General features: G+C 39.9%; 1 protein-coding gene across 9 annotated transcripts in view; it reads left to right on the top strand.

The window, feature by feature from the left end:
- QKI (QKI, KH domain containing RNA binding) overlaps window positions 1–27,540 on the top strand; it is a 184,074-nt gene that overhangs the window by 112,213 nt on the left and 44,321 nt on the right. For all 9 annotated transcript variants that reach the window (XR_008891404.1, XR_008891405.1, XM_056566804.1 and 6 more), the window contains one exon: window positions 16,538–16,681. Coding sequence is in view for 7 of the 9 variants with exons in the window: in XM_056566804.1 (XP_056422779.1) it covers window positions 16,538–16,681 (144 nt within the window). In the remaining 2 variants the exon portion in view is untranslated. The remainder of the gene's footprint in view (window positions 1–16,537; window positions 16,682–27,540) is intronic.

The raw sequence follows: 27,540 nt of genomic DNA on the forward strand, positions 1-27,540 counted from the left end.
ATGTTATAAGGGGTACAGTGAGCATTTACGCCCCCCAGGTGTCCGACAGATTTTTGGAACAGTGGCCCATGAAAATGAAAAATAACATTTTTCATTTGCACAGCCCACTGTTCCAAAGATCTGTCAAACACCAGTGGGGTGTAAATGCTCACTGCACCCCTTATTACATTTGTGAGGGGTGTTGTTTCCATAATAGGAGGTCATGTGGGTTTTTGCGGGGGGTGGGGGACCTGTGCTCTTCCCTGTGCGGGCAGCAGCTGATCGGGAGGAAGCCTGTGAGAGTCACTGTGTTTGGATGGGGAATATGCACCCTGTGGCGTTGTCTGTGTGACTCAGTGCCAGCCTGCTCGCTCCTGATCTATCTCTGCAGCTGGAGGGGGCTGACCTCAGCACTGGAAACCCTTTTATCAGGTCAGTGTGTATTGTGTATAGTGCACTGCACTGCAGAGGTAGTGCAACCTGTAACCTCCACTCTAACAGGACTACAAGTCCCAGCAAGGACTACCGGTTGTGTTTACCTTGTATTTATGCTGTCACATAAAACTAGTCCATGTATGTAGGTGTGCACTAGTTCTGCACATCGCACAGGGTGTTCAAGTGTTGCTGCTGTCAATTGTTGCCATGTCATTGGTGGATGTCACAGAATGAAGTGCACCTGGGGTTCGGGGTAGCGCCATGGCAATAACAAAGTTATTATTTTAAACACAGGGTGCATCCAGTTGTTTCACCACTGCAACTCCCAGCATGCCCTGACAGCCTATAGATGTCAGGGCAAGCTGGGAGTTGTAGTGGTGAAACAGCTGGAGGCACCCTGTATAGATGTGCTAAGGGCGGAAGTCGGCCTCCCCCAGCAGGCATCAGTGACGTTGCACCTGCTGGAGAAGTCCGCCTGGTAAGTGAGCATACTACCAGGTAGACAAAAAGGCATTTTTCAGATAGTAAAAAAAAATTGTAAAGGCAGGGAGGGGGTTAGGGATAGATAGGCATTAGGCAGGGATAGAAAAAAAATGGATGGTGGGAGCTACTCTTTAAGGAAGGTCTATCCAGTGTATTCGAAAAGTTTTCTGACCCTTTAAAATGTTTTTATGTTGCAGGCTATTGCATTGACATTGCATATTCAGACTCTTTACGGAGTACTCAGTTGAATCTTTTTGGCAACAATTAAATCTTCCAATCTGCCTTCAAAGATTTTCCCTATTCTTTGCCGATTCTCTCAAGCTCTGTCAAGTTAGATGGGGACAGTTGATGGACAGCCATTTTCAGGTCTCTCCAAAGATGTTCAAGTGAGATAGTCAGGGCTCTGGCTGGGCCACTCAAGGACATGTACAGAGTTGTCTCTAAGCAACTCCTGTGTTGTCTTGGCTTTGTGCTTAGGGCTATTGTCTTGTTGAAAGGTATACCTTAGACCCAGTCTGAAGTCAAGGACACTTTGGATCAGGTTTTTGTTAGGGATATCTCTATACTTTACTACTTTATGCTTTCTTGCAACTCTAACCAATCTTCCTGTCCCAGCTGCTGAAAACACCCCCACAGTATAATGCTGCCACCCCCGTGCTTTACTGTAAGGATGGTATATGGTATCTTACATAGTTTATATGGTTTAGAAAAGACCAGAGTCCATCAAGTTTAACCTATAACCTAAATCCCGGTTTCATCAGACCAGAGGTACAACTCAGTAGTCTATTTTATTAGTATATATCTGCTGACTTTATCTTTCTATATTTTTGTAAACTTTAGGTAAGTTTTTGTGTCTTTTATAAAAGATTGTCCAGTGATTATTTTTTTTTTTTTATAAGTAATGTGCCCAACCTGCCTAATAAAACCTTTAAATCACCTTCCTCTGCTCCCTCGTAGCCTCCAGTATTGGGGCGCCTTTTCAACAGGCGACTGCTTTCCCTGGAGCTGCACATTGTAGCGTCTGCAGCCAGGGAAACGGAGTACTGCTTGCCAAATTCTGGCTCAGGCAGAACACTGCAGTCGCCAGTGGTTCTCTGAGCAGTGCTGTGCCTTCCTGTCTGCAGCTCCGGCACACTCCTGAAAGTCTTGTCAGTAGAGACCAGTTTAAGACTCAGCATCCCGATACCGGAGACTATAACAGTTGAGTGAAGGTTTTATTATTTTATTAGGCAGGCTGGACACATTACTTTAAAAAATAATAAAAAATTCTCTGGATAATCCCTTTAAAGCATACCTGTCAGATCTCACCTAAACCTGACCATGTGTATATATAGTTTTTTTTTTATCCCTCTATCACCTATATTTATTATAAAAGTACCTATTTTTCATTAGCTCAAGAGTGTTGGAAATAATGTCATAAAACGGGGGCATGTCCCTCCCTTGAAGTGATTAGAGGTGATTGTGTGTCTGCTCATATGCACCCTTGCCCATGAGTTGGCTCTTGTCCATGATTATGGACCAGCCTGATTCTGCTGCAGGACTGGTTAGTGTCCCAGAAGGCATTGAGACCCCAAGTTGTGGGATTTTCAGGAGACGTTTTCTTTATTAAATATAAAAAAAAATTTTAAACAACTATCTTAAAAAAAGGTCTTTAATTTTCATCAGTAACAACATTTTAAACGTTTTTGGATCTGCCAGTGCCCATTTATTTAAGAAGATTCTTTTTGTCCACACCATAAAGCCCACATTGGTGGAGTGCTGCAGTGACGGAACTTTCTCCCAGATACACACAGGATCTTCTGAGCTCACCAAGTGGGTTCTTTGTAAAATCTCCTTTACCAAGGCCCTTCCTACTGTTTACTTAGTTTGGTGGAGCAGCCAGCTCAAGGAAGAATCCCGGTTGTTCCTAAATGTGCTGCCCTGAAAGTTCCCAAGAAAATAGTGGCCTTAATGATTCTTAAATAGCAGAAGTTTGGAACAATCAGAATTAGTTTTGTATATATCTCCAGATCTGTGGATCCGCACAATCCGGTCTCCTTTCTCTACATGCAGTTCTTTCCTTATGGCTCTGATATGCATAGTCAGCGGTGAGTCCTTTTTATAGAGTGATGTGTCCAATCAACTGAATTTCCCACAGGTGACTCCAATCAAGGGGTAGAAACATCTGAGATTATGGAGATATGTGAGCCCACCAGATCGAATACTTATGTTCATGCAAAATTTTTGTTTTTAATTTTTCTTAAATTTGCAAAGATTTCACCAAGCACAAGGTTGCAACAAAATGTGATAATAGTGAAATGGTTTAACAACTTTCTGAATGCAGTTTCTGAATGCATTTGCCATTTAGACCATTACAGTCTCAATGGTTCTATATATGGAGGAATTTTTTTTCTTTCCCCTACAACTTCCAGTCACTTGAGTGTACAATGTAAATTATCAGTAAGACTGTTTTTCAAAACCTATATGCTTACTTGGTAAAATCCTGTGAAAGCATGCAAGGAAATGTGATCTAATACTGTTGTTGCATCAACATATAAGAACCAATGATATTACAGCCACGTCTAGACAATAGCTGGTAATGAGCCGCTTGTGTACGCAAGACAGTCGCCCTGATTGCTTGCAATTTGATGATTTCAGATCATTGTTTTTTTTTTCTGTCTAGGTTCTTAGCATGTATAATTGCTATGCAATCAAAAACACTGTAACTACTTGAAACCATAAAATGAAAGGCAATCATCTAAACAAAAAAAGGGAAATGCGTTGACATGTAAGCATCCTCGAATATTGGAATAATTTTCCTTTCTGTGTTTAATTATAGGTGGCTGGCTGAGCACTGAATTTATGAATGTGACCCTGAAATATCAGCCAGGCTTTGTTGTTGTTAAGTACTGGCGTTGAGAGAACTTAGCTGCATTGTGTGTTTCAGTGATAATGGTTTGTGCCAGAATAGCTGTTAATTAGCTACTTTTGTTTGATGTAGGAAAAAATGGATCCGTTCTCTTCTCTCCACCAGTTTTCAGATTCAGTTCAAACTTGTATTGTCAAGTGATACTACTTACTCAATCCAGTGCTGTGGGGGAAGATGTGCCGCTAATGCCTAAAGCTCATAGTCTACAACGCTAAGTGGCGCAGTAAAAGGTTTTATTATGATTATTATTGTTATTGAATAGCTTGTTATTGAAATACTCTCTAACAGACATTTTAATCCCACTTACCCTTAAAGGGAATGTGATATCAGAAAGTGAACTGTTGTTTGAATAAAGTTTTGGGGGAGATTTATCAAAACCTGTGTAGAGGAAAAGTTGACCAGTTTCCCATAGCAACCAATTAGATTGCCTCTTTTATTTTTTTTTAGAGGCCCTTTTAAGAATGAAAGAAGAAATCTGATTGGCCAACTTTTTCTCTACACAGGTTTTGATAAATCTCCCCCTTTATGTTAACCATATTTTTATAAGAATTTGTGATTTTTTTTTTTTTTTTCCCTTTTCAACTATCTATATTTTATAAAGGGGATGAGTATTTATCTCAGGGAGAGATTACCACTCCTGGTATGATGGAGCTTCAGAAGGCCATTTTGCACTCCGTGGGCATTCTGGGTAGGGGAATATGCAAAGCAGCTCATTACACCACCTTATTCAGGTAGTGTTCCCTGGTATCAGCTTAGCTTGGCTGGGGTAATCCTAAAATCTTGCAGTATCTATTCTGGCCACTAGACCCAAAACTAATCTTAGACTACCTTAGACAGATAATTTTCCAGTAATCCCTGGGAGGAGGGATCAGGAGGAGTATCAGGGAGCCCAGATGATAAAATGAATGCTGGTCGAGTTGACCATTTTTACTGGCAGCGCCTGGGATCTTCTAGGAAGGTTATGTTTGGGAGTTTCTACACTTACATATCACACATGAACACTGTAAAAACACCCCAACGCCTATATTTTCAACATTTATTTTTTCAGTATCACCCCACAAATAATTTTTTTTTATTTATTCTTTTTTTTGCTTTGCGTATTATGGTAAAATGAAGGTTACTGTTAGTGTTCAAGTGGTCCCTCATTACGTAAGAAGCAAAGGAGAATAAAATTAAATACAAACAAAAAAATTGGTGATGTTGATAAAGGCGTAAAATGATAGCGTTATGCCCCTGTAATATATTTAACAACTCGGATATTTCTGTGGGGTTCTAAATTGTCATCTTGCTATGTTCCCAAATAAGTCAGCAAGTCTTCATAAGTTGCATCTCATGCAAACATGAAAATAGGAAGATTATTCCTGTGCATTTGTAAAGGTTTGCTGATCGTTTGGGTACATGTGAAGCCCCAACAACATTTCCTTTCCTTCATAACTAATATTCTTTATACTCAATTTTTTTTTACTGCTAGTTCTTCATCTTTTTACAGTTATATTGTCCTTCTAAACTGAATAGACCTGTAAGTGAGAGTATCATACAGAGGCAGTTAATCGGCTGGACTGACCCTAAATAGAGTAGAAGACAGCATCTCTTTCATTGGAGTGAATGCAGACTGCCGATCTCTAGCTGTTAGTTCACCATTATCTTCAGTAATTAATTTTATCTTATTGTGGCTACGTCGTGATATCATGTGGAGGTAATTCACTTGCAGCAATTGAAAGCTAAGGATTGCTATATTTCAGCAGGTAGCCTTTCACACGTTTCTTTATCTTTCGAAAGCCCCTTCTGTACTATCATGTAGGTTAAGTACATCTCCGAGGGATCTTCATGTAGCATTTTAACAAAGCTGAAGCGCACTTCATAATTGATGTAGTCTCATGAGGAGATACACCCTGCAGTATTCTAATGGGTTATGTGCTTCTCAGCTGTAATAAATTTGGTCAGTAATATTTTGTAACAATAGAGAGACTTAAAATACAACCCTGTGTTTCATGGTGTAAGTTCTTACGGATTCAATGTGAAAATTTTTGTACTATTCCTTGGCAGCAGAGAATATACAAACTTCTTATTCATTATGTCATGAAAACCTTGTATGACCCATATCAGTGGCTAAATTAAGGATACACATAACTCATCGAACCCATGTTTCCTATTTTTTGGGTTAGTAACATTAATGGATGAAAAGCACCAGGCAGCATTCCTGGTAAAGTTTGTGTTATTACTTTTAAGGACATAGCCCATTTTGGCCTTAAAGGGGTACTCTGCCCTAGATATCTTATCCCCCATCCAAAGGATAGGGGATAAGATGTCTTATCATGGAGGTCCTGCTGCTGGGGACCCCCGCAATCTCTCCTGCAGACCCATGAGTCTTCACTGCACGGTGTTAGGTTTGCTCTGTGCGTGATGACTCACGATACAGGGGCTGGAGTGTTGTGACATCACGCACCGCCCCTCAATGAAAGCCTATGGGAGGGGCATGGCGGCAGGAGATTGCGGGGGTCCCCAGCAGTGGGACCCCTGTGATCAGACATCTTATCACCTTTCCTATGGATAAGGGGTAAGATTTTTAGGGCGGAGTACCCCTTTAAGGACGGACATAGCCAATTTAAAATGTTTGTGTTTTCCTCCTCCCCTTTTAAAAGTCATAACTTTTTATTTTATTTTTTTATTGTACTTTGTAATAAGATCTGTCCTTTTACCATACAATGTACCACAAAACCAAAAAATTGTGTGAGCAGTTTAAGAAAATGTTAGGCGATGGGAAGAAAATTAACAATAAAGGTGTAGATAGTCTGCCAAGTATAATTATTGAAATAAAAAAAAGCACAAACGGATGCGCTCCGTAGTGTAACACCAAAGGTGAGTTGGTAACGCTAAGTGTGAATTGCGCTTACCACATGAAGTTGTACTCCAACCAAGTACAACAATGGAACAGGGTGCATCATCAAAGGGTCTCTGCAGCTTCGTCCCGCTGAAATAGAATCACGATAAAAACAAGCAATCTCCAGGTAGCAGAGCGGGATCAATGGAAGCGCTGAGACCAGATAAGAAGTTAAAAGGATTTATTTCCCATAATGCAACGCGTTTCACGGTCACGCGCTTCCTCAGGCATCTGATGCCTGAGGAAGCGGGTGACCGTGAAACGCGTTGCATTATGGGAAATAAATCCTTTTAACTTCTTATCTGGTCTCAGCGCTTCCATTGATCCCGCTCTGCTACCTGGAGATTGCTTGTTTTTATCGTAAGTATAATTATTGTCTGTCAGCCACATTACCCACTATAAATGTGCATTTTATAAGCCATTCCTATTTGCCTGTCTTCACTAGTATCTGTTGGTGCCTGTTGTTGTTAAAATGTCCACCTAGAATGTTGGTGTCGAAGACATGCTGCACCAGTCAGTACTACGTGGAGAGCTAGGTACTAATATGTTCTAGATATAGCCAATAATATTACTATATTAGATTTGGCAACCACCGGGAGCCTAATGAATGCATCTGGCAATTGTTACACATGTATCCATCCTGTGGGAATCATAGTACCAGATAGAAGGAGCCTTAGAGCCATCAACCGCTTATTTTTTCTCTTTATTTTTGTAATCCTTACTTCTTATAAGGGCCTTGATATATGCTTTCTGCTCTCTTTAAATATGTTTCAGCATTCTGATTAATGTTTAGAACCCTTCCGATAAGTACTTGTGAATGTTATGATGTTAGTAGCTTTTATATTCCAAACAGCAACTCATGACTAAAGGAAAAAAAGCTTGGCAAGGATGTATTGTCTTGGGCGAATATTAACAGTTAACTTGGACAGAGAAGAATAATGCACAGATTCAGACTATAAATTTCCCTTTGTTTTATAATTCTTCACCACTGTCTAGGAGTAACTTTTTTCAATAGTGTGCCGTTTTTGATTTTAGTCTTGTATCCCTGAGTGATGACTACAGTTTTGACAGATGCAGATGAATCCTCAGGTCAGGGTTGTACACTATAAAGATTAAAACAAAATGGATAACATTTAAAGAAAGCATCAATCTCCCTCTGCAGCTCTCAGTGTAACATATAGAGAATACTAATGAAAGATAGCGTAGCATGAAATTTACCATAGTCATAATATTGGATGTATTGTTGGTGCTTCTTGTTCAACGTTGTGCATGATTTATTTATACACATTAAACCCCCCCACATGTGATAGTAGCCATAAGGGAATATTTGAGGTTACATAGGACAAGGGTCATTTAAAATATGAAAACTATCTATTAAGTAGCTACTCTAAGGGTAGGCTCACACAGAGCTACAGTTTATTACGCAGCGGATGCGTCACCGGCAGTTACAGAGCGATGGCAAAGCTGCGGCCGGGTCGCTGTGTGTGTCTGCTCATAGCGGCAGATTTAATCACCTATTAAGTCCTACCTGTTAGCTCACAGATCCCTACCCTCCCCACCTAACCAAGAACTCTACTGCTGTGTCTATGGGATCAGAATATATATTACATATACACCTATTCTGAGGCTGTGTTTACACAGTGCATTTCTTGTTGATTCTTTTCAACATTATCCATGATTTAGCAATTGATATGCAACTTTACTGCAATTTTGGTAAAAATGTATCACACTTTGCATAAGAAAATGCATCAAAACAGCATGTAGTGTGAACAGACACCAGCCTACTTATGAGTCTCTGCTTTTTAGGCTTGTGGTTGCTGGAGTTTACCCAGGTTGAATATGGCTCATTTGGTGAATTGAACAAACTTACTATAGCTTGTGCTGTACTATATATAACATTTCCTGGAGTGCTTCTTAAAAAGCTAGCCATTTAAATGACCTGCCAGCTCCAGCAGCATAGCAGCAAATTTCTCTTCTTAGATGAGGGTCCTCGGTGGATCCAGCTCTGGTGTCCATATGCACTTATGACATGTCAGAGGGAAGACAACATAACTCAGTTCTTGGAGCAATGAGGATTTACCATATCAAATGTATATACATCATTGAGCATTAACTCAAATATTTATTCTTGGTGACTCCACTTTGTAGTATTTGAGAATCTTTGCCTTCTTCATGTCTTAGAGATAAAAACAGAGGGGATATGATATAAACTTTTAAATACATGAAGGGAATCACCACAGTAAAGGAGGAGAGCATATTTAAAAGAAGAAAAACTACCACAAGAGGACATAGTTTTAAATTAAAGGGCAAAGGTTAAAAAGTAATATCAGAAAGTATTACTTTACTGAGAGAGTAGTGGATGCATGGAATAGCCTTCCTGCAGAAGTGTTCGCTGCAAATACAGTGAAGGAGTTTAAGCATGAATGGGATAAGCATAATGCTATCCTTCATATAAGATAGGGCCAGGGACTATTCATAGGATTCAGATTATTGGGCAGACTAGATGGGCCAAACGGTTCTTATCTGACGACACATTCTATGTTTCTTAGATGTAATCAGTCTGACTTTAAAATTGTGAACATTTTTGAATAACTTTTATCATTCACATAAAAATGTGCTTTTATAGCCAATGTTGACATCCAAACCCCCTTTCGAGTCATAAATTCTGTGAGTTACCTGTACATCAGCTTCTATGAAGTTACATGGCTTTGTTTCAGCCCTTAATGTTTTGCTCAATCTATTACTCCACAGTAGCCATTCCATACACTGTAATGTGTTTGCAAACTTGCCCTGATTTTCTTTCCTGGGCATTCTTTGCTACACCGCTTCCTCTGTGTGAACTCTTGCTATTAGAAGCACAGTAGGAGCAAAAGTCTTTGCTAATTTCCCTGGCTATAAATGCACAATTAAAACGGTTTATCAGCAGGGGTTAGGACAATCAGTGTGTTCTGAAGCCGAGTGCTACAGAATTGCTGCTGCCGCTGTTCAAATAGATAATTAGTGTGTCATTTCAAACCTATTTCCAGCGCCGACCAGCGACTGAAACAGCCAAATACTGAGGGACAACCCGCAAGCCCCGCACATGCAGACATACTTTCCAACCCTATGTACTGCACAGCTGGAGGTATCACGGTTGTGGCACCCGGAGAGTACTCCTGTCTTTTGTGCCATTGCCTCAGCATGAAGTTGCGCCTCTACATGCTCAATTGTCAGATCACACGAAAGAGTATGCCTGGAGGGACACTTTAAAAGAATATACAGTATCTCACATTTTTGTGAGTACACCCCTCACATTTTTGTAAATATTTAATTATATCTTTTCATGTGACAAAATAAATTACAATGTAAAGTAATGAGTGCACAGCTTGTATAATAGTGTTTAACCCCTTAAGGATGCAGGGTTTTTCCGTTTTTGCATTTTCATTTTTTTTCCTCATCGCCTTCTAAAAATCATAACTCTTTCAATTTTGCACATAAAATTCCATAGTATGGCTTATTTTTTGCACCACCAATTCTACTTTGCAGTGACATTAGTCATGTTACCCAAAAATCCACGGCGAAAAGGAAAGAAAAAAATAGTGCGACAAAATGTAAGAAAAAATGTCATTTTGTAAATTTTGGGGGCTTCCGTTTCTACGCAGTGCATTTTTCGGTAAAAATAACACCTTATCTTCATTCTGTAGGTCCAGACGATTAAAATGATACCCTACTTATATTGGTTGGATATTGTCGTACTTCGTATATGTAAAAATGCTCATATTCTAACCCCTATAACTTTTTTTTATTTTTCCGCGTACAGGCCGGTATCAGGACTCATTTTTTGTGCCGTCTTCTGAAGTTTTTATCGGTACCATCGGTTATGGTGTTGATCAGACTTTTTGATCACTTTTTATTCATTTTTTTTCATGATCTAAAAAGTGACCAAAAATACGCTATTTTGGATTTTGGAATTTTTTTGCACGTACGCCATTGAATGTGCGATTTTGTTAATGATATATTTTTATAGCTCGGATATTTCCGCACGCAACGATACCACATATGTATATTTTTATTTACACAGTTTTTTTTTATGGGAAAAGGGGGGTGATTCCAACTTTTCTTAGGGAAGGGGTTAAATGATTTATTTTTTTTTTTTTGCAGTGCTATAGCTCCCATAGGGAGCTATAGCACTGCACATACTGATCTCTTATGCTAATCCCTGCAAAGCCTTAGCTTTGCATGGATCAGCGAGATAGGGGCTCGATTGCTCAAGCCTGTAGCTCAGGCTTGGAGCAATCAAACCCAGATCGGACGCGACAGAGCAAGGTAAGGGGGTCTCCACTCGCGTCCTAGCTGATCGGGACATCGCGATTTTATTTTATTTCAGTGAGTACACCTCTAAGAGGAAATGTCCCTTATGGGCCCAATAAGTGCTTTTCCCTTCCAATGTTAAGTGACTTGTTAGTGTTAAAAGGTCTCAGGTGGGAAGTGTCTTAAATTTGGTGTTGTTGCTCTCACACTCTCAAATACTGGTCACTGAAAGTTCAACATGGCCCCTCATGGCAAAGAACTCTCAGAAGGTCTGAAAAAAAAATTTGTTGCTCTACATAAAGACAAGACCCTGAAACTAAGCTTTAGCACTCTAGGCAAAGACCATACAGCAGTTTGGTCCACAATGATGAAGCCTGTTTGGAGTCAAAGTGAAAGGTTGTCTTTGGGAAAAAGGGTATCCAGTGCTGCCAGCATTGCTGGAGAGGTTGAAGGTGTTAGACTGTCAATGCACAGACCATATGCCACACACTCCATCAGATTGGTCTGAATGGCTGTTGTTCCGAAAGGAAGCCTCTTCTAAAGATGATGCACGAGAAAGCCTTCAAACAGTTTGCTGAAGACAAGCAGCCTAAGGAAATGGTTTACTGGAACCACTAAGGACTGGGTTACAAGGGGCCCGCTGGGACCCCCAACGATCTCCGGGCTGCATTCCAGGGTTCTGAAAATTTTTAAGAATGTTGCGTTCGTCGGCCGTGGTTGTGATGTCACGCCTCGCCCCCTTTATGGGAGGGGACGTGATGAGCGACCACAACCTCCACACCCCCTCCCATAGAACCCAGTGGCCGGACCCCGTGATCAGACATCTTATCCCATATACTTTAGGGCATAATATGTCTAGGGGTAAAGTAACCCTTGCTGGAAAATAAAGGTGGCCACGCAATTTGGATATTTCTATTTAGGGGAGTACTCACTTTTGTTTCCAAGGTTTAGACATTAAACACTATTATACAGGTTGTGTACTCACTACTTTTCATAGAAGCAGAGTCATTTCCCATGAAAACATTCGATAACATATTTCATATGAGATACTGAGCACATAAATGTATATCTATATAAACTATATTGGGTAATTTGGTCAGTCCATGGAGTGCAAAAGGTAAATCCATGTATTAGTGGGGAGTTTTGCGCAGTAGCCGGTATGTTAAAGTTTGCTACAGTGTCAGTACTTACAGTGGCAGATTAACTTTTTGATGTGTTTGGCTGGTATAAGAAATCCTTGTGTAATACACACTGGGAAGGAATGGATCAGTACTCCACATTTTCTGCTCAAACTAAATCATGATGAGCCCTGAATAAAGCACCTTTTTAATTTCCCATTTCCTTCTCCCTGACTTCTGGTCCCCTGTGCTGGACACATCACACTGGCAGTCAATTACTGAGCTCTGCTGCCTTCTTAACTTACATTAATTAGGTTAATAATTCACCAGAATTCCCTTATGTGCAAGGAATTACCTGCAAGTGATAATCCTATTTGCCTCTGTCATTGAATTATTCTGGGAATTTCCCTGGAATTCTCCAATATGCACAGGTCTTTTTGTTTGAAATTGTTCAACTAAAATGTTCAAATGAGGCACCACCTGAATATTGGTTTCTAGTTGTGTTTGGAGCGTTGAGATTTGCAATTTGAGGAAACTTCAAAGATGGAGCTTCCAACTATTGCCTGTCTTATGCAAAATCAAACAACGTTTTGTTAATGTATGTTTAAGAATGACCTTGGCAGTCCTGCAGCATTCTGAAATATTTACGGTATTTCTTTTTTGAAGTTTTTTAATCTTCTCAATTTTTAAGTCATGCAAATGTCTTTTTGTATGGGCATTACTTTTTGTGATCAATCATACATATTGTCATGTCATATGCTAAATGTGGTGTGTTGTGATGTTTTGTTATTTTATTTTTTATATATACATATCAGGCCAGTAGACATCACCCAGATAAATCTTTAGGGCCCATGCACACTCAGCAAATTCAGATAGGAAATTCCTTGCTGTGTATCCACAATCTGTTCACACTGTGGAAATTGTGAAAAGCTGAAATCCTCTTCTTCTCCATGCAGTAACCAGTGAACACTAAGGCTTTGTTTACACAGCAGAGTTTCCGAGTGTAATCTGCTGGAAAAATTCAGTTTGGAAATTCTTCACAACTTACTGCACATTGTGTTCAATGGCGATTCTGCTGTCCCATTAATGCAAAATAATTTCCGGATTCTGCAAAAAGCATTGAACCCGTCAATTTTTGCAGGATTGTGAACAGAGCCCCATTGAAGTAAATTGGACTCTGAATTCCAGACAATCTGTGAGCGCACGTAAATTCTGCGCAAATTCTTCAAAAGTGCAAAAATCCAGAGCTACCTTTTGAAGAACGGAAGTTTAGTGGAATCAGATCATTTCCACCGTGTGAACATAGCCTAAGGTGGAGATTTTTCTAAACCTATGCAGAGGTCATGTGGAGCACTTTCCCATAAATCTTTTCCATAATGTTTGTGACGTTCTGTGAATCTCTACATAAAATTCTCAGGTCTCTGAGGAGGGCCAAACAGAAACAATGGGGCACAAGGCTAAGCTGGGCAATTTGGCCCCTTTGTATCAATGATCAGTGGGGTCTCAATGTCAGGAATCTGTCCTTCAGAAGTTATGACATTTCATTTCTACTTTCTTTCTTTCCTTCCTTTTTTTTTTTTTTTTAATGCCCCTTAATGACCACGGACGTAAATGTACCTCCTAGTGTGGGGGTACTTCGCGCACCAGGACGTATATTTACATTCTGTACATGACTGTGAGCACATTTACATCCTGTACTTGACTGATAGCAGCCAGGGACCCGCCGGTAATGGCGGACACTAGCGATCACGCTGATGTCTGCCATTAACCCCTCAGATGCCATGATCAATACAGATCACTGCATTTGCGGCAATGCACGTGTTTAAATGGATGATCGGATCACCCGCGGCACTGACGCGGGGATTCGATCATCTAAAATGGCAGCCGGAGTTCCCCTTACCTGCCTCTGGCAGTCTCCAGGGTCTTCTGCTCTGGTCTGTGATCAAGCAGACCAGAGCAGAAGATAACACTGATAGCACTATGCATAGCACTGAACAGTATTGGCAATCAAATGATTGCTATAGGTAATCCCCTATGGGGACATATAAAGTGGAAAAAAAATTAATAAACATATTTGGTTAATTGATTTAAAAGCTTCATATACGCAAATGTGGGATCGATAAAAAGTACAGATCACTGCGCAAAAAATTAGCCCTCATAACTCTGCATTTATGGAAAAATGAAAGTTATAGGTGGTCTAAATAGGGCAGTTTTATACAGATTTTAAACTGATTTTGTACAAAAAGTTTGATATTTTTTAAAAGCAGGAAAATAATAAAGTATGTAAAGATTAAATCATTAAATCGTTTCAACCGTATTGACAGAATAAAGTAAACATGTCATTTTTACCGTAAAGTGTACAGTGTGAAAACGAAACCTGCAAAATTGTGTTTTCATTCAAATTTCCTCAAAAAAAAATTTGGGGGGAGGGGGTTTGCCGTACTTTTAATGGTGAAAGAGGTGTCATTGCAAAGTACAATTGGTCTCGGAAAAAACAAGCCCTATATGGGACTGTGGATGGAAATATAAAAGAGTTATGGATTTTAGAAGGCGAGGAGGAAAAAGCTAAAATGCAAAAATAAAATTGGCCTGGTCCTTAAAGTCAAAATGGGCTTGGTCCTTAAGGGGTTAAACAGTCAAACCATGAAGCTTTTATTATAGGAAAATGAATATACATTACAAAATGCAGAAATGAACAGTCAGAACTAGACCCTATCAGATCGAAGCAACAAAGTTAGGCTGGATTCACACCACGTTTTTGCAATACAGTTCCCGTGTACGTTTTCAATGTGAAAATCGTATGGAACCGTGTTGATTCTCCATTGAAACTGTATGCCAAACGATGCATCCAGTTTTGTCTGTTGTGCGTATTGTATGGTTTTGTCAGGTTTTTTCCCGTAGCCTACCATGGTTTTTGCTCCGGGTGAAAAACCGTATGGAAACCATATACTTATTAACATGGGAGTCAATAGGAACCGTACGGTTTTTGACACCGAAAGTTTTTCTTCTTCTTGGAACTTCAATCAAACAAGTGAAACTTCATTCATAATGGAGTGAAAAGTTAAGAATGTAAACGTTTTTTTTCTTAAACGAATGCAACCGGACATCATTTTTTAAAACCATATACGGGTTCAAAAGTGATAGGTACCCCAAAATGAGGTTCTGTTTCATTGGCTACCCCACTGACAGACGATGCAGGCATGTAGTATTTTGATTCCAAAAAGAAACTAGGAGGAAATGCACTAATGATACTGGAAATGTCACTGACAAGCTGAGTAAGCAGATGTGTACTACAAAGGTTTTTTGGCAAGATTAAATTGTGACTCTGTGCACATTGTGATTCAGCTCCTGGATTTTATTTATCATCTATCAGCGCTAACCTGTTCTTTCCAAAGGTCCAGTTCAGCTGCCTAAAATTCCTGCTATTTCTTAAATTACCAATCGGATTGTCCAGCTTTAGTAATCTGTTGCTTTTATTGGGATGTGCTCCTCATCTGGTCACAGAGGAGACATGCTAAAGGGAATACAAATAAAAGGCTGCAGTGGGGCCTCTCTGGGGATGAGCAGACGCTTGTAATACATAAATGAGCATGATGCAAGCTGGATCGATCAGTAGTGGCCATACTGCCCAGTTATTCTACATCAAATAAAGGATGTCTGCTTCAGATGAAAGTTTCCTTCTCTTACACCTGCTGTGGAAAAGCAATCTACTGAATGCAATTTCACCTTTTTTCTTTTCTTTTTATTTTTTATATTAAAATAAACAGGAGACTTTGTCTGAAATAAAATTGCTAGATACCGTTTTAAATGCAACTTATCAACAGACTGATTAATAGGTCATAGCAGCTCTGACATGATATAGTCCCAAACGATAGGACTGGAGCACCCAGTGTCTATCAGCTAGATGCATGTTGCCTTATACGTATTCCTAAAAATGATGTGTTTTTGTCAGAGATGGAAGGTGAGGTTTATCATATAGTGCTTATTTTTTATTTTTTTTGTGGATTTGTTTGTCATTTGTGCTTGTGCTCACAATTAGGTTTAGCTGTGACCTAATGAACCAGCTATTGAATGTCTCAGGGACCCCACTCTCCCAGCTGAATGGAGTGGTGCGTTGGCATGTGCTCCATTCATTGTCTATGGGTATGCCAGAGTACAATCTTCACCCTCCTAAAGAGTTAGGACCCCATTCTAGAGGTCATGGTGTGTCCTAGATGTCTGACTATATTCCCTATCCCATGGATGGAGGATGCATTTTAAGGCAGTGAAATACCCATTTTAATTTATTTGTATTTTAATTTTTTTTGTTTTGTTAAGCTTTTGCTTATTAGATCTCTGGACACATGTTTCTGGCATGCTACTTTGTTTAAAAATTTTTTAGAGATGGGTTACCAAGTTTTTTACTCACTGTTTTTCCTAATATGTTTAATATTTTGAATATAGGAAGAACAAAATAGAGGAAAACCAAACTGGGAGCATCTGAATGAAGACTTGCATGTATTGATCACAGTGGAAGATGCCCAAAACCGAGCAGAAATAAAATTACGAAGAGCAGTGGAAGAAGTGAAAAAATTGCTGGTTCCAGCAGTAAGTAGATTTATTATTATTTTTTTTGTAACTTTAGTGCAAAAAATACATATAAGGGCTCGTTAACACAGCCGTCTGCCCCCGTAATCCGTTTGATAATTTTTCAACGGGTTGCAAACGGCTGTAAAATAATCCCTTTGATTTCAATTGAATTTTTTTACAATCCTTTATCACCCGTTTGCACCTGTTTCCTTCCTGTTCCATGTTTTTTTTTTTTTTACGGGGAAAAGACGTTGTATGCAGTATTTTTTCTCCATTCAAAAATAACGGAATAGATACGGATAGTAAAAATTTAACATTGAAGTCTATGGCAAACGGATGAGCATATGTCATTGCACCCAATTTTTAACCCCTTAAGGACTCAGGGTTTTTCAGTTTTTGCACTTTCGTTTTTTCCTCCTTACCTTTTAAAAATCATAACCCTTTCAATTTTCCACCTAAAAATCCATATTATGGCTTATTTTTTGCGTCGCCAATTCTACTTTGCAGTGACATTAGTCATTTTACCCAAAAATGCACGGCGAAACGGAAAAAAAAATCATTGTGCGACAAAATCGAAAAAAAAACGCCATTTTGTAACTTTTGGGGGCTTTCGTTTCTACGCAGTGCATATTTCGGTAAAAATTACACCTTATCATTATTCTGTAGGTCCATACGGTTAAAATGATACCCTACTTATATAGGTTTGATATTGTCGCACTTCTGGAAAAAATCATAACTACATGCAGGAAAATTTATACGTTTAAAAATGTCATCTTCTGACCCCTATAACTTTTTTATTTTTCCATGTATGGGGTGGTATGAGGACTCATTTTTTGCGCCGTGATCTGAAGTTTTTATCGGTATGATTTTTGTTTTGATCGGACTTTTTGATCACTTTTTATTCATTTTTTAATGATATAAAAAGTGACCAAAATACGCTTTTTTGGACTTTGGAATTTTTTTGCGCATACGCCATTGACCGTACGGCTTAATTAATGATATATTTTTATAGTTCGGACATTTACGCACGCGGCGATACCACATATGTTTATTTTTTATTTTTTTTACACTGTTTTATTTTTTTTATGGGAAAAGGGGGGTGATTCAAACTTTTATTAGGGAAGGGGTTAAATGACCTTTATTAACACTTTTTTTTTACTTTTTTTTTGCAGTGTTATAGGTCCCATAGGGACCTATAACACTGCACACACTGATCTCTAATGCTGATCACTGGCGTGCATTAACACGCCTGTGATCAGCATTATCGGCGCTTGACTGCTCCTGCCTGGATCTCAGGCACGGAGCAGTCATTCGTCGATCGGACACCGGGGAGGCAGGTAAGAGCCCTCCCGGTGTCCGATCAGCTGTTCGGGACGCCGCGATTTCACCGCGGCGGTCCCGAACAGCCCGACTGAGCAGCCAGGTCACTTTCACTTTCACTTTAGAAGCGGCGGTCAGCTTTGACCGCCGCTTCTAAAGGGTTAATACCGCACATCGCCGCGATCGGCGATGTGTGGTATTAGCCGCGGGTCCCGGCCGTTGATTAGCGCCGGGACCCACGCGATATGATGCGGGATCGCGGCGCGATCCCGCTTCATATCGCGGGAGCCGGCGCAGGACGTAAATATACGTCCTGCGTCGTTAAGGGGTTAATATCCATTTCTGAACAGTTATTACTTCTGAGCATGCTCAGGAGGAGTGAAATCAGCAAGCTCTTGCTGTGCTGCGGGATTACTACTACTCCCATAATGGAACAGACTTTTTTCCTTGATGGGAGTAGTAGTTTCTGGGTTGTGGGAGTCTGGGGAGGCTAGATTAATGCTTGTGCTACTACGCCCATCATGGAACAGAGTTTGTTACATGTAGGGGGTAGTAGTACAGGGGCTGAGGGAATGATTGCACTGGGTTTCATGTCTGAGACCCGATGCAATCAGAAGTTATTAACCAGGGGAGCGGGCAGCATGCTCCGCAACCCTGCGGTGTAGATCGTGTGTGTTTTACTTTCATTTTCAAATACCCCACCGGGAGCCCTGAAAATGCCGCCTTCTCCTCTGGTTAATAACTTCTGATCGCATCGGGTCTCAGAAGTTAAGACTCTATGCGATCAATTCCACAGCCCCTGTACTACTTCCCCCAACATGTAACATACTTTGTTCCATGATGGGGGTAGTAGTACAAGCACTAATCTAGCCTTACAGCCACCTGCAGACTCCCGCAGCCAAGGAACTACTACTCCCATCATGAAAAGAAGTCTCTTCCATAGTAGTCCCGGCTGCAGGAGTCTGTAGACAGCTGAGACTAACGGATGAAAAACTGATGCAAACAGATGCCACTAAATAGCATCCCTTTGCATCAGTTTGCACCCGTTAATAGAATGGTCCATTTAGGAGGCAATAACGCACAAAATCTAGACGGGGGACAACGGCTGTGTGAACGTAGCCTAAACTGTAGCAACAGACCACCTACTATGTTCTGACATTGGCTTTGTCCTCTTCTTTCAGTATGGTTTATTGTCTAGTATGTCCCTGTGTAAACTGGTGCTAGAAAGTTAAACAGATTTGTTAAACACTTCTGTTAAAAAATCTTAACCCTTCCAGTACTTATCAGCTGCAGTATTTCCCAGAGGAAGTTATTTTCTTTTTCAATTTCCTTTCTGTCTGACCAATGCTCTCTGCTGACACCTCTGCCCATTTTAGGAACTGTCTAGAGTAGGAGCAAATCCCCATAGCAAGCCTCTCCTGCTTTGGACAGTTCCTAAAATGGACAGAGGTATCAGCAGAGAGCACTGTGGTCAGACAGAGAGGAAATTCAAAAATATAACAGCTAATTACTGCAATGGTTAAGATTTTTAAATAGAAGTCATTTACAAAAAATCTGTTTAACTTTCTGGCACCAGTTGATTAAAAAAAATATATATGTTTTCCAGGGGAGTACCCCTTTAAAATGTGTTTAAAGTGCATTTGTTAGCCATGAATTTCACAATAAAAGTTTATTTATATGTGAAAGTAAAACCTTTTTGACACAGCATTTATTATTATTTAAAGAATTTTTTAATGAAGAATAGTGCTTGAATAAAGACCTCGAATCTAAAAGTGGTGAAAATAATAGGTTATTCTGTGTTTAATGGATGGTTTGCATGCCTTGACTTTGCTCAGGGAGGGAAGCATACCTCCCTGTCAGCTATCCTGTGGATATACGTTTGGATTATGGTAAAGCCCTTTAAGAACATGCCATTCAAACCATTGAAGTATGCCAGGATACACCATTGCTGCCCTCTCATTCACATCCAGAATCATTGTGTTTAATGACTCCTGTATTACTGGAATGCAAAGGTCATTTTAAGTGGCGAGCCACTACCGCGCACCTCACCAGCCAGATTTTATTGATTGTCCATTCAGCCTCTGTCTGTGTAAGAGTTTACGTTCCTGCAGCCTTTTGCAAACTAAACACCCTTTAAACAGCGGTGTGAAGGATGGTGGAGAGATTCCAATGGGCCTAAAGCAAGCTGTTAAAGTAATGCTACATTTTTGAAGCAGCATGTTCAGGTTCAGTGGATATATATCAGCTAACAGAAGCTTCAGGTGATATTTTTTCCTACAGTGTGGTGTAAAATGTCTCACGGGCCCCAGGCCTATCAACCAATTCTGTGTAATGTTTATGTAAGCAGTTCTGTCTTCCAAAACTGTACACTTGGCACAATCCTTTAACTTAGAGTCTTATCTCTAGCTTCTCTTGACCTTTTTTTTCTGCCCCTGTTTGACAAACTATTCTTGATGTTGGGTTAGTGGTCATCTGCATTTTCAGCTAGATTGTTAAATGACCCTTGTACATTTGTACATAAAGGACTTTTGCACGCACAATATTGTACCATGTATTGTTAATTCAACTTTGTTCGGGATTTAGTGGTTTGTAGGAACATTTATGTACTGAATTGATATATATGTTTTTTCAGGCGGCATTGAATTCTATAAGAACCTAAAGTATAATATTATTTTTAGATTACAGATACCAGTGGTCCCTCTACAAACGATGGTCCATTTGGAACGAATTACCATCGTATGTTGAGGGATCCGTGCAATGTAAAGTATAGGACAGTAGTCTACAATCTGCGGACCTCCAGATGTTGCAAAACTACAACACCCAGCATGCCCGGACAGCCAACGGCTGTCCGGGCATGCTGGGAGTTGTAGTTTTGCAACATCTGGCGGTCCACAGGTTGAAGACCACTGGTATAGGAAGTTGTACTCACCTGTCCCCGCCGCTCCGGACTGTCACCGCTGCCCGGGATGTCGCCCTCCATCGCTGTCGCCATGTCCCCGACGCTCTGGCAAGGCCTCTGCTTCCCCGGCATCCTCGCTCTCCGTCGCCGCCATCACGTCGCTACGCACACCTCTCCTATTGGATGACTGGACGGCGTGCATGGCGACGTGATGACGACGATGGAGAGCGCCGACTATGCAGGGGATCCTGAAGAGGACGCGCCGGAGCCCCGAGGACAGGAAAGTGATTGTCAGCGGACCACACTGGGCACCGTAAACGGCTATCCGGTGGCAGCTGAAGCAGTCTGCGCTGCCGGATAGCCGTTTATGCGATGGCCCCGACATACAAAAGCATCGTATGTTGATGCTGCCTTCAACATGCTATGGCCTCTGAGAGGTCATTGTATGCTGAAATGATCGTATGTCGGGGCCATCGTAGGTCGGGGGGGTCACTGTATATTTTTGGTTGTTCCCTCCCTTCTGAATGCCCTTTTATAAGGGTTGGCATTTCAATAGGTGTAGCCTAATTTTTTTTCTACTTTTATGGAGAAAATCTGTAGACGTTTCAAATGACACCTTTTCGTTGAGACATATATTCAATCTCACAGGTTCTAATGCTATACTTTGTCCATAAGCCTAAGACGGTGACATGTGCTAAATTGTTTTTTCTTTTCAGCTTTTCTTTTTCAGAGTGTGAGAAAGAAAGGCAATTTCTTTTTCTATCCCAGCAATATAGACATGACACTGTGGTATTTCACTGATAGTAGAAATGTGAAATTAGAGCTCACACACCTACAGATTAATGTATCAACACAGCGAGATTGAGCTACCTCTGAAAGACTATTCTTTGAAGAGATTTAGGCTGCAAAAATATCAAGGATAATAGCATAGTATTTCCAGTGCCAGTGTTGAAATTTAGTTAACTATTCATGGTGTATGTTATCTAATTGCGCAAAGCGGTACAACATAAAAAGTTCAGGGTACCGGTGCTGGATATTCTCCAGTAATACCGCTTTCATGTGAGGATTCTGGTTATCAGTCTAATTGTACCATTTTCTATAACTGTGTGTGCAATATATGTTTTTGTAAGCTACTATAAAATTGTGGTGACTTGTTTTTTGTTTTATGACCACCCCCTCACATCATTCATCTAAGCACAAACCTGCTTTCAGTTGTGCCCTCGTGATCTGCGTTGAGCATTACTTCTCCTGATCCCCCGTCCCTTCCTCTTCTCATGGTGAAGGGTGATTAGCAGCTGAATGCTTTTCAGTTTGCTGTTTACTCTAAGCTGAAGCATATGATTTTCTGTCTAGGAGAGACGCAGCTAGAGTAGCGGCTCAAACGTTTGGGCATATTGTGTGCCTGCCAGCAAAATATATACGTGGGAGGGAAAGCATGAGTTTATACTCTGGCATTTTCTGCACTGTTGGACTGTGCTACATTTAGACTCTGATCGGATCACTTTACTGGATTACTTTAAATGTGGTGCGTGATCATACCATTATTCATTAGAAATCCTATTAACTGTTGGGTCACCAGGACTCTTCCAACTGTATGATACTTTTGATATATGCTTTTTTCTCTTTCCCCTTAAGGTATTTTACTATTTTACTGCTATATATATATATATATATATATATATATATATATATATATCTTCGATATGGTCCTTTTCTGTTCCTCATGGGAGAGCTTGCTTATCATGATATAGTTTATTTCTACTGGCTACACACCAACTAAAATTGTAAGGCCCCATGTTATTAATGTAAGAGATTTTCTAAAGATCTCCTTAAATAAATTTAAGTGAAGACTGAAATATTACAGCAGGTAAGAAATATAGTAATGCTTACTGCAGAGCACAAGGGCAGAATGGAACATAGTCTGCACTTGGTGGGGAAGAGTAAGGTACTACTGGAAACGACCATTTGTATTTTGGCAGGAATAAAGAACCTCCAATAAGAACAATAATCTAAGCTTTTTATACATAAATTGCTAAATTTGTAAAGAGTTACCATAATTCCTTGCGCCCCGTCTGACACATTTGCAATAACATGTTCTATTTCCATTTCCTACAATATGTCATGTACAGATAAAATTATTGGTCTGAAAATCCTGTTATGGGGGCCAAGTGACCCTCAACAGCAGATGTTGGGAAAATAAGCGCCTCCGTGTTGTATTTCAAACTTCCTCTTTAGTTTTGTTCTTTTTAGAGATCGGCCACTTGCAGAAGTATGTCAGCCCCCTGCCTCTACATTGACAATAATGGCAGCCTCTTGTCTCCTCATAATAAGCTGTATTCTAATCAATTCCTAGTAAAAGATAGGTGGCAAGAGCTGATCCCTACCCCTTCAGACGAGGTTTGTCAGTGGAATCGCAAAGGAATTTAGTATATACAGTATTCACATGAGGCAGATTGAATAGAACATGCAGAAAGTATGCACATGCTACATAAAAAGATCTATTTTCATGTTTGGACTTTATTTAATTTTTTTTAGTTGCCAACATTTCTGCAACCAAACTGCATGTGAGCAAACTTTTACTATCCATGGGCAGATGTCTCCCCTAAAGAGACACATTGTAGAACGTTATGACCTGCACAAATATGATTTGTTATAATACTGTATAGATTATCTTTCAGGCTGCGCAAAATCTGCGCAGTAGGAAATATACTGTGTATTCTCCGATGAGCATACACACAGGGCTACCCGGCGGCAGCCATGTGTGTCTGTTGAGATTTGGAGGCGGGGCTGTGCACTAGTGTGGCTCCGCCTCCAAACCTCACTGAACACATAGGGCCGCCGGGTAGCCCTCTGTGTATGCTCAATATTCAGCGCATTTCCCGCTGCGCTTCAGTTTTTGCGCAACGTGAAATACACTGTGTAAGTGCTAAATGAAATCGTACCCTAAACCTGTGACCATACACATTCCTTCTCAACTTAGTGACAGAAAGTTTCACCATTTTTATTGGTACACTAAAATGTAAATACATTTACACCCTTTAGTTCATAGTGCAGCAGCAACACTTGTCCAGTAGTATATCTATCTATTAAGGCTCTGGCCTATGGCTGCGTATCCCTTTTAGTATATCTATCTATTAAGGCTCTGGCCTATGGCTGCGTATCCCTTTTATTTTTGCTACTAAAGCAGGAATGTGGGAAGTGGGCGTGCGTTGTCTGGTTTAAGATAAAACAGGATACGTCTGCATTAGATTTCGGAAGGAAATTAACTGTCTGGTATATTTTGGTGTACAACCCATTCAGTCTTGTTTGTCTATATATACTGTGAAAACAAGTTTTCATTTGTAATGTTTGCACCATACATAGTCTTAGATTCATTTAGCCAAATTATGTGGCGATTTAGAATGTTATACCTTATATATCTGAAATTTGCAAAAATCCAGAAGACCTAGTTCTGAAGAAGTAAAAGCCTTCTATTTCAGTGAATCTTTTCTATATATTTGCTGCACGTTCTGTGCTGGTGCACTTAAATGCAGAGATGGGGAAATGGCCACTTAGCTTCCAATTTTGTTACTTAAATGGCATTATGCTAAAAATGAACAAGACAGGCATCACCCTGGCACAGCATGAATCCGGCCGAGGTACATCGGTATCACAGCAGGACGGCTCTCTTGATTTATAGGACAACCTTATTTTGACCTTCCTCATCTGGATCTTTTCTATGTTTAGTTGATTTTGTAAAGATTGTGGCCTAGAAAATTTAGGCCTGCTGTGCACATCTTTAAATGTCTTCCATTACACATATACAAAGTAATGATGGTAAAAAAAAATTGCATTATATACATATATTTATATTATACCTTTTATAGAAGACATAGTTCACACTTATCTGCACATGCTCATTATGCTAGAAGAAAGGATGTTTAATGCAACATTTTCTTACCTGACAAAACAGGATGAATAGATCAAAGATACCATGGAGTATTGTGTACTACATAGATTAGTGTTCGATTTTAACTTCATTGTATCAAAAAAATTAGTTTTTTTTCTTTTACTGATTGGAGCCCTATACTGAAACATGTTTTGTTGTTTTGTATTGATTGTAAAATAAAAATTTTCCTCTCTAGTGCATTATTATGGGGGCAACCATAATGGTTGAATTAAAAACCATATCATCCATCATAATTGGATAATAAAATAGAAGATTGGGAAAAAACTAAAATTTTTTAAAGTTATGTTTTTTATGATAAAACTCTTAATTTAAGCAATAGGTAATTTTCTGATGACGCATCCATTTTTGTGTGCAACTTCCTTGGGCCCTCCTATTATCGGATCTCTTTGAAATAAAACTTAGCGTGGTGCTAGGATAAATAATGGAACATAATTAATATTTATGGATAGGCCATGACAGTTACTCCCCCCTCCCCCAAATAAAAGTGAAAAATGTCTGGTACGGCAGTGTTTCCAAAACTGCCGTAGGGTAATTTTGATATAGGTATTTGGTGTAATTCTTGCATCCGGGTCCGTCCCTATGCAAATCCCTAATTTAGGCCTCTAATTCGCATGGCGCTCTCTCACTTAGGAGCCCTGTCGTATTTCAAGGCAACATTTTAGGGCCACATATGGAGTATTTCCGTACAAAATTACCTAACACATTTTAGGGGGCTTTTTCTCCTTTCACCCCTTATGAAAAGGTAAAGTTGGGGTCTTCTCCAGCATGTTGTTGTAAAAAATGTTTAATTTTTTACACTAACATGCTGGTGTTGCCCCATACTTTTCATTTTCACAAGATGTAAAGGAAAAAAGACCCCCAGAATTTGCAATGCAATTTCTCCGGAGTACAGAAATACCCCATATGTGGATGTAAAATGCTCTGCGGACGCACAAAAAGGCTCAGGAGTGAGAGCGACAGGCACATTTTAGGTGATTTGCACAGGAGTGGCTGATCATTACAGCGGTTCTGACATAAACGCGAAAAAAAAAAAAAACACTTGTGACCTCATTTTTGAAACTACACCCCTCAAGGATCATAAGGGGTATAATGAGCCTTAACACCCCACAGGTGTTTGAAGAATTTTCCTTAAAGGGGTTATCCAGGAAAAAACTTTTTTTTATATTTCAACTGGCTCCAGAAAGTTAAACAGATTTGTAAATGACTTCTATTAAAAAATCTTAGTCCTTTCAGTACTTATGAGCTTCTGAAGTTTAGGTTGTTCTTTTCTAAGTAATCTCTGACACGTGTCTCGGGAACTGCCCAGTTTAGAAGAGGTTTGCTATGGGAATTTGCTTCTAAACTGGGCGTTTCCCGAGACACGTGTCATCAGAGAGCACTTAGACAGAAAAGAACAACCTTAACTTCAGAAGCTCATAAGTACTGAAAGGATTAAGATTTTTTAATAGAAGTAATTTACAAATCTGTTTAACTTTCTGGAGCCAGTTGATATATATAAAACTACACCCCTCATGGAATGTAACAAGGGGTGGAGTGAGCATTTACACCCCACTGGTGTGTGTCAGATTTTTTGAACCGTGGTCCATAAAAATGAAAAATTACATTTTTAATTTGCACAGCCCACTGTTTCAAAGATCTTATTACATTCCATGAGGGGTGTAGTTTCCAACATTTGCTCACATGTGGGGGTGGGGGGGTCTACTGTTCTGGCACCATTGGGGCTTTGTAAACGCACATGGCCCCCACTTCCATTAAAAAATCACGTCCAACTTTAGCAAAGAGTCGCCAAACAACTGTGGAGTGTTAAGGCTCACTGTACCACTTGTTACGTTCCTTTTAGGGGTGTAATTTCCAAAATAGTATGCCATGTGTTTTTTTTTTGTTTTTTTTTTATGTTCTGGCACCATAGGGGCTTAATAAATGCGACATGCCCCCCAAAAACCATTTCAGCAAAATTTGCTTTTCAAAAGCCAAATGTGACTCCTTCTCTTCTGAGCATTGTAGTGCACCCGCACTTCTCTTCTGAGGATTTCCATACTCAGAAGAGTTGGGGTTACAAATTTTGGGGGGCATTTTCAACTATTACCCCTTGTAAAAATGTAAAATTTGGAGGAAAACCAGCATTTTAGTGGAAAAAAAAATCATTTACACATCCGACGTTAATGGAAAGTCGTCAAACACCTGTGGGGTGTTAAGGGTCAATGTACCTCTTGTTAAGTTCCTTGAGGGGTTTAGTTTCCAAAATAGTATGCCATGTGTTTTTTTTTATTTTTTTTTTCTGGCACCATAGAGGCTTCCTAAATGCGATATGCGCCCCAAAAACCATGTCAGAAAAACTCACTTTCCAAAATCCCATTGTTGTCCCTTCCCTTCTGAGCCTTGTAGTGCACCCACAGAGCACTTGACATACACATATGAGGTATTTCCTTACTCGAGAGAAATTGGGTTACACATTTTAGGGGGATTTCTTTCCTTTTACCACTTGTAGAAATTCAAAAACTGGGTCTACTAGAACATGCAAGTGAAAAGATTTTACATTTTCTCCTTCACTTTTCTGCTATTCCTGTAAAACACCTAAAGGGTTAACACACTTTCTGAATGTCATTTTGAATACTTTGGGGGGTGCAGTTTTTATAATGGGGTATTTTTATGGGGTATTTCTAATATGAAAGCCGCTCAAATCCACTTCAAAACTGAACTGATCCCTGA

This window comes from Hyla sarda, chromosome 3 (assembly GCF_029499605.1).
Source record: "Hyla sarda isolate aHylSar1 chromosome 3, aHylSar1.hap1, whole genome shotgun sequence".
Lineage (NCBI taxonomy): Eukaryota > Metazoa > Chordata > Amphibia > Anura > Hylidae > Hyla > Hyla sarda.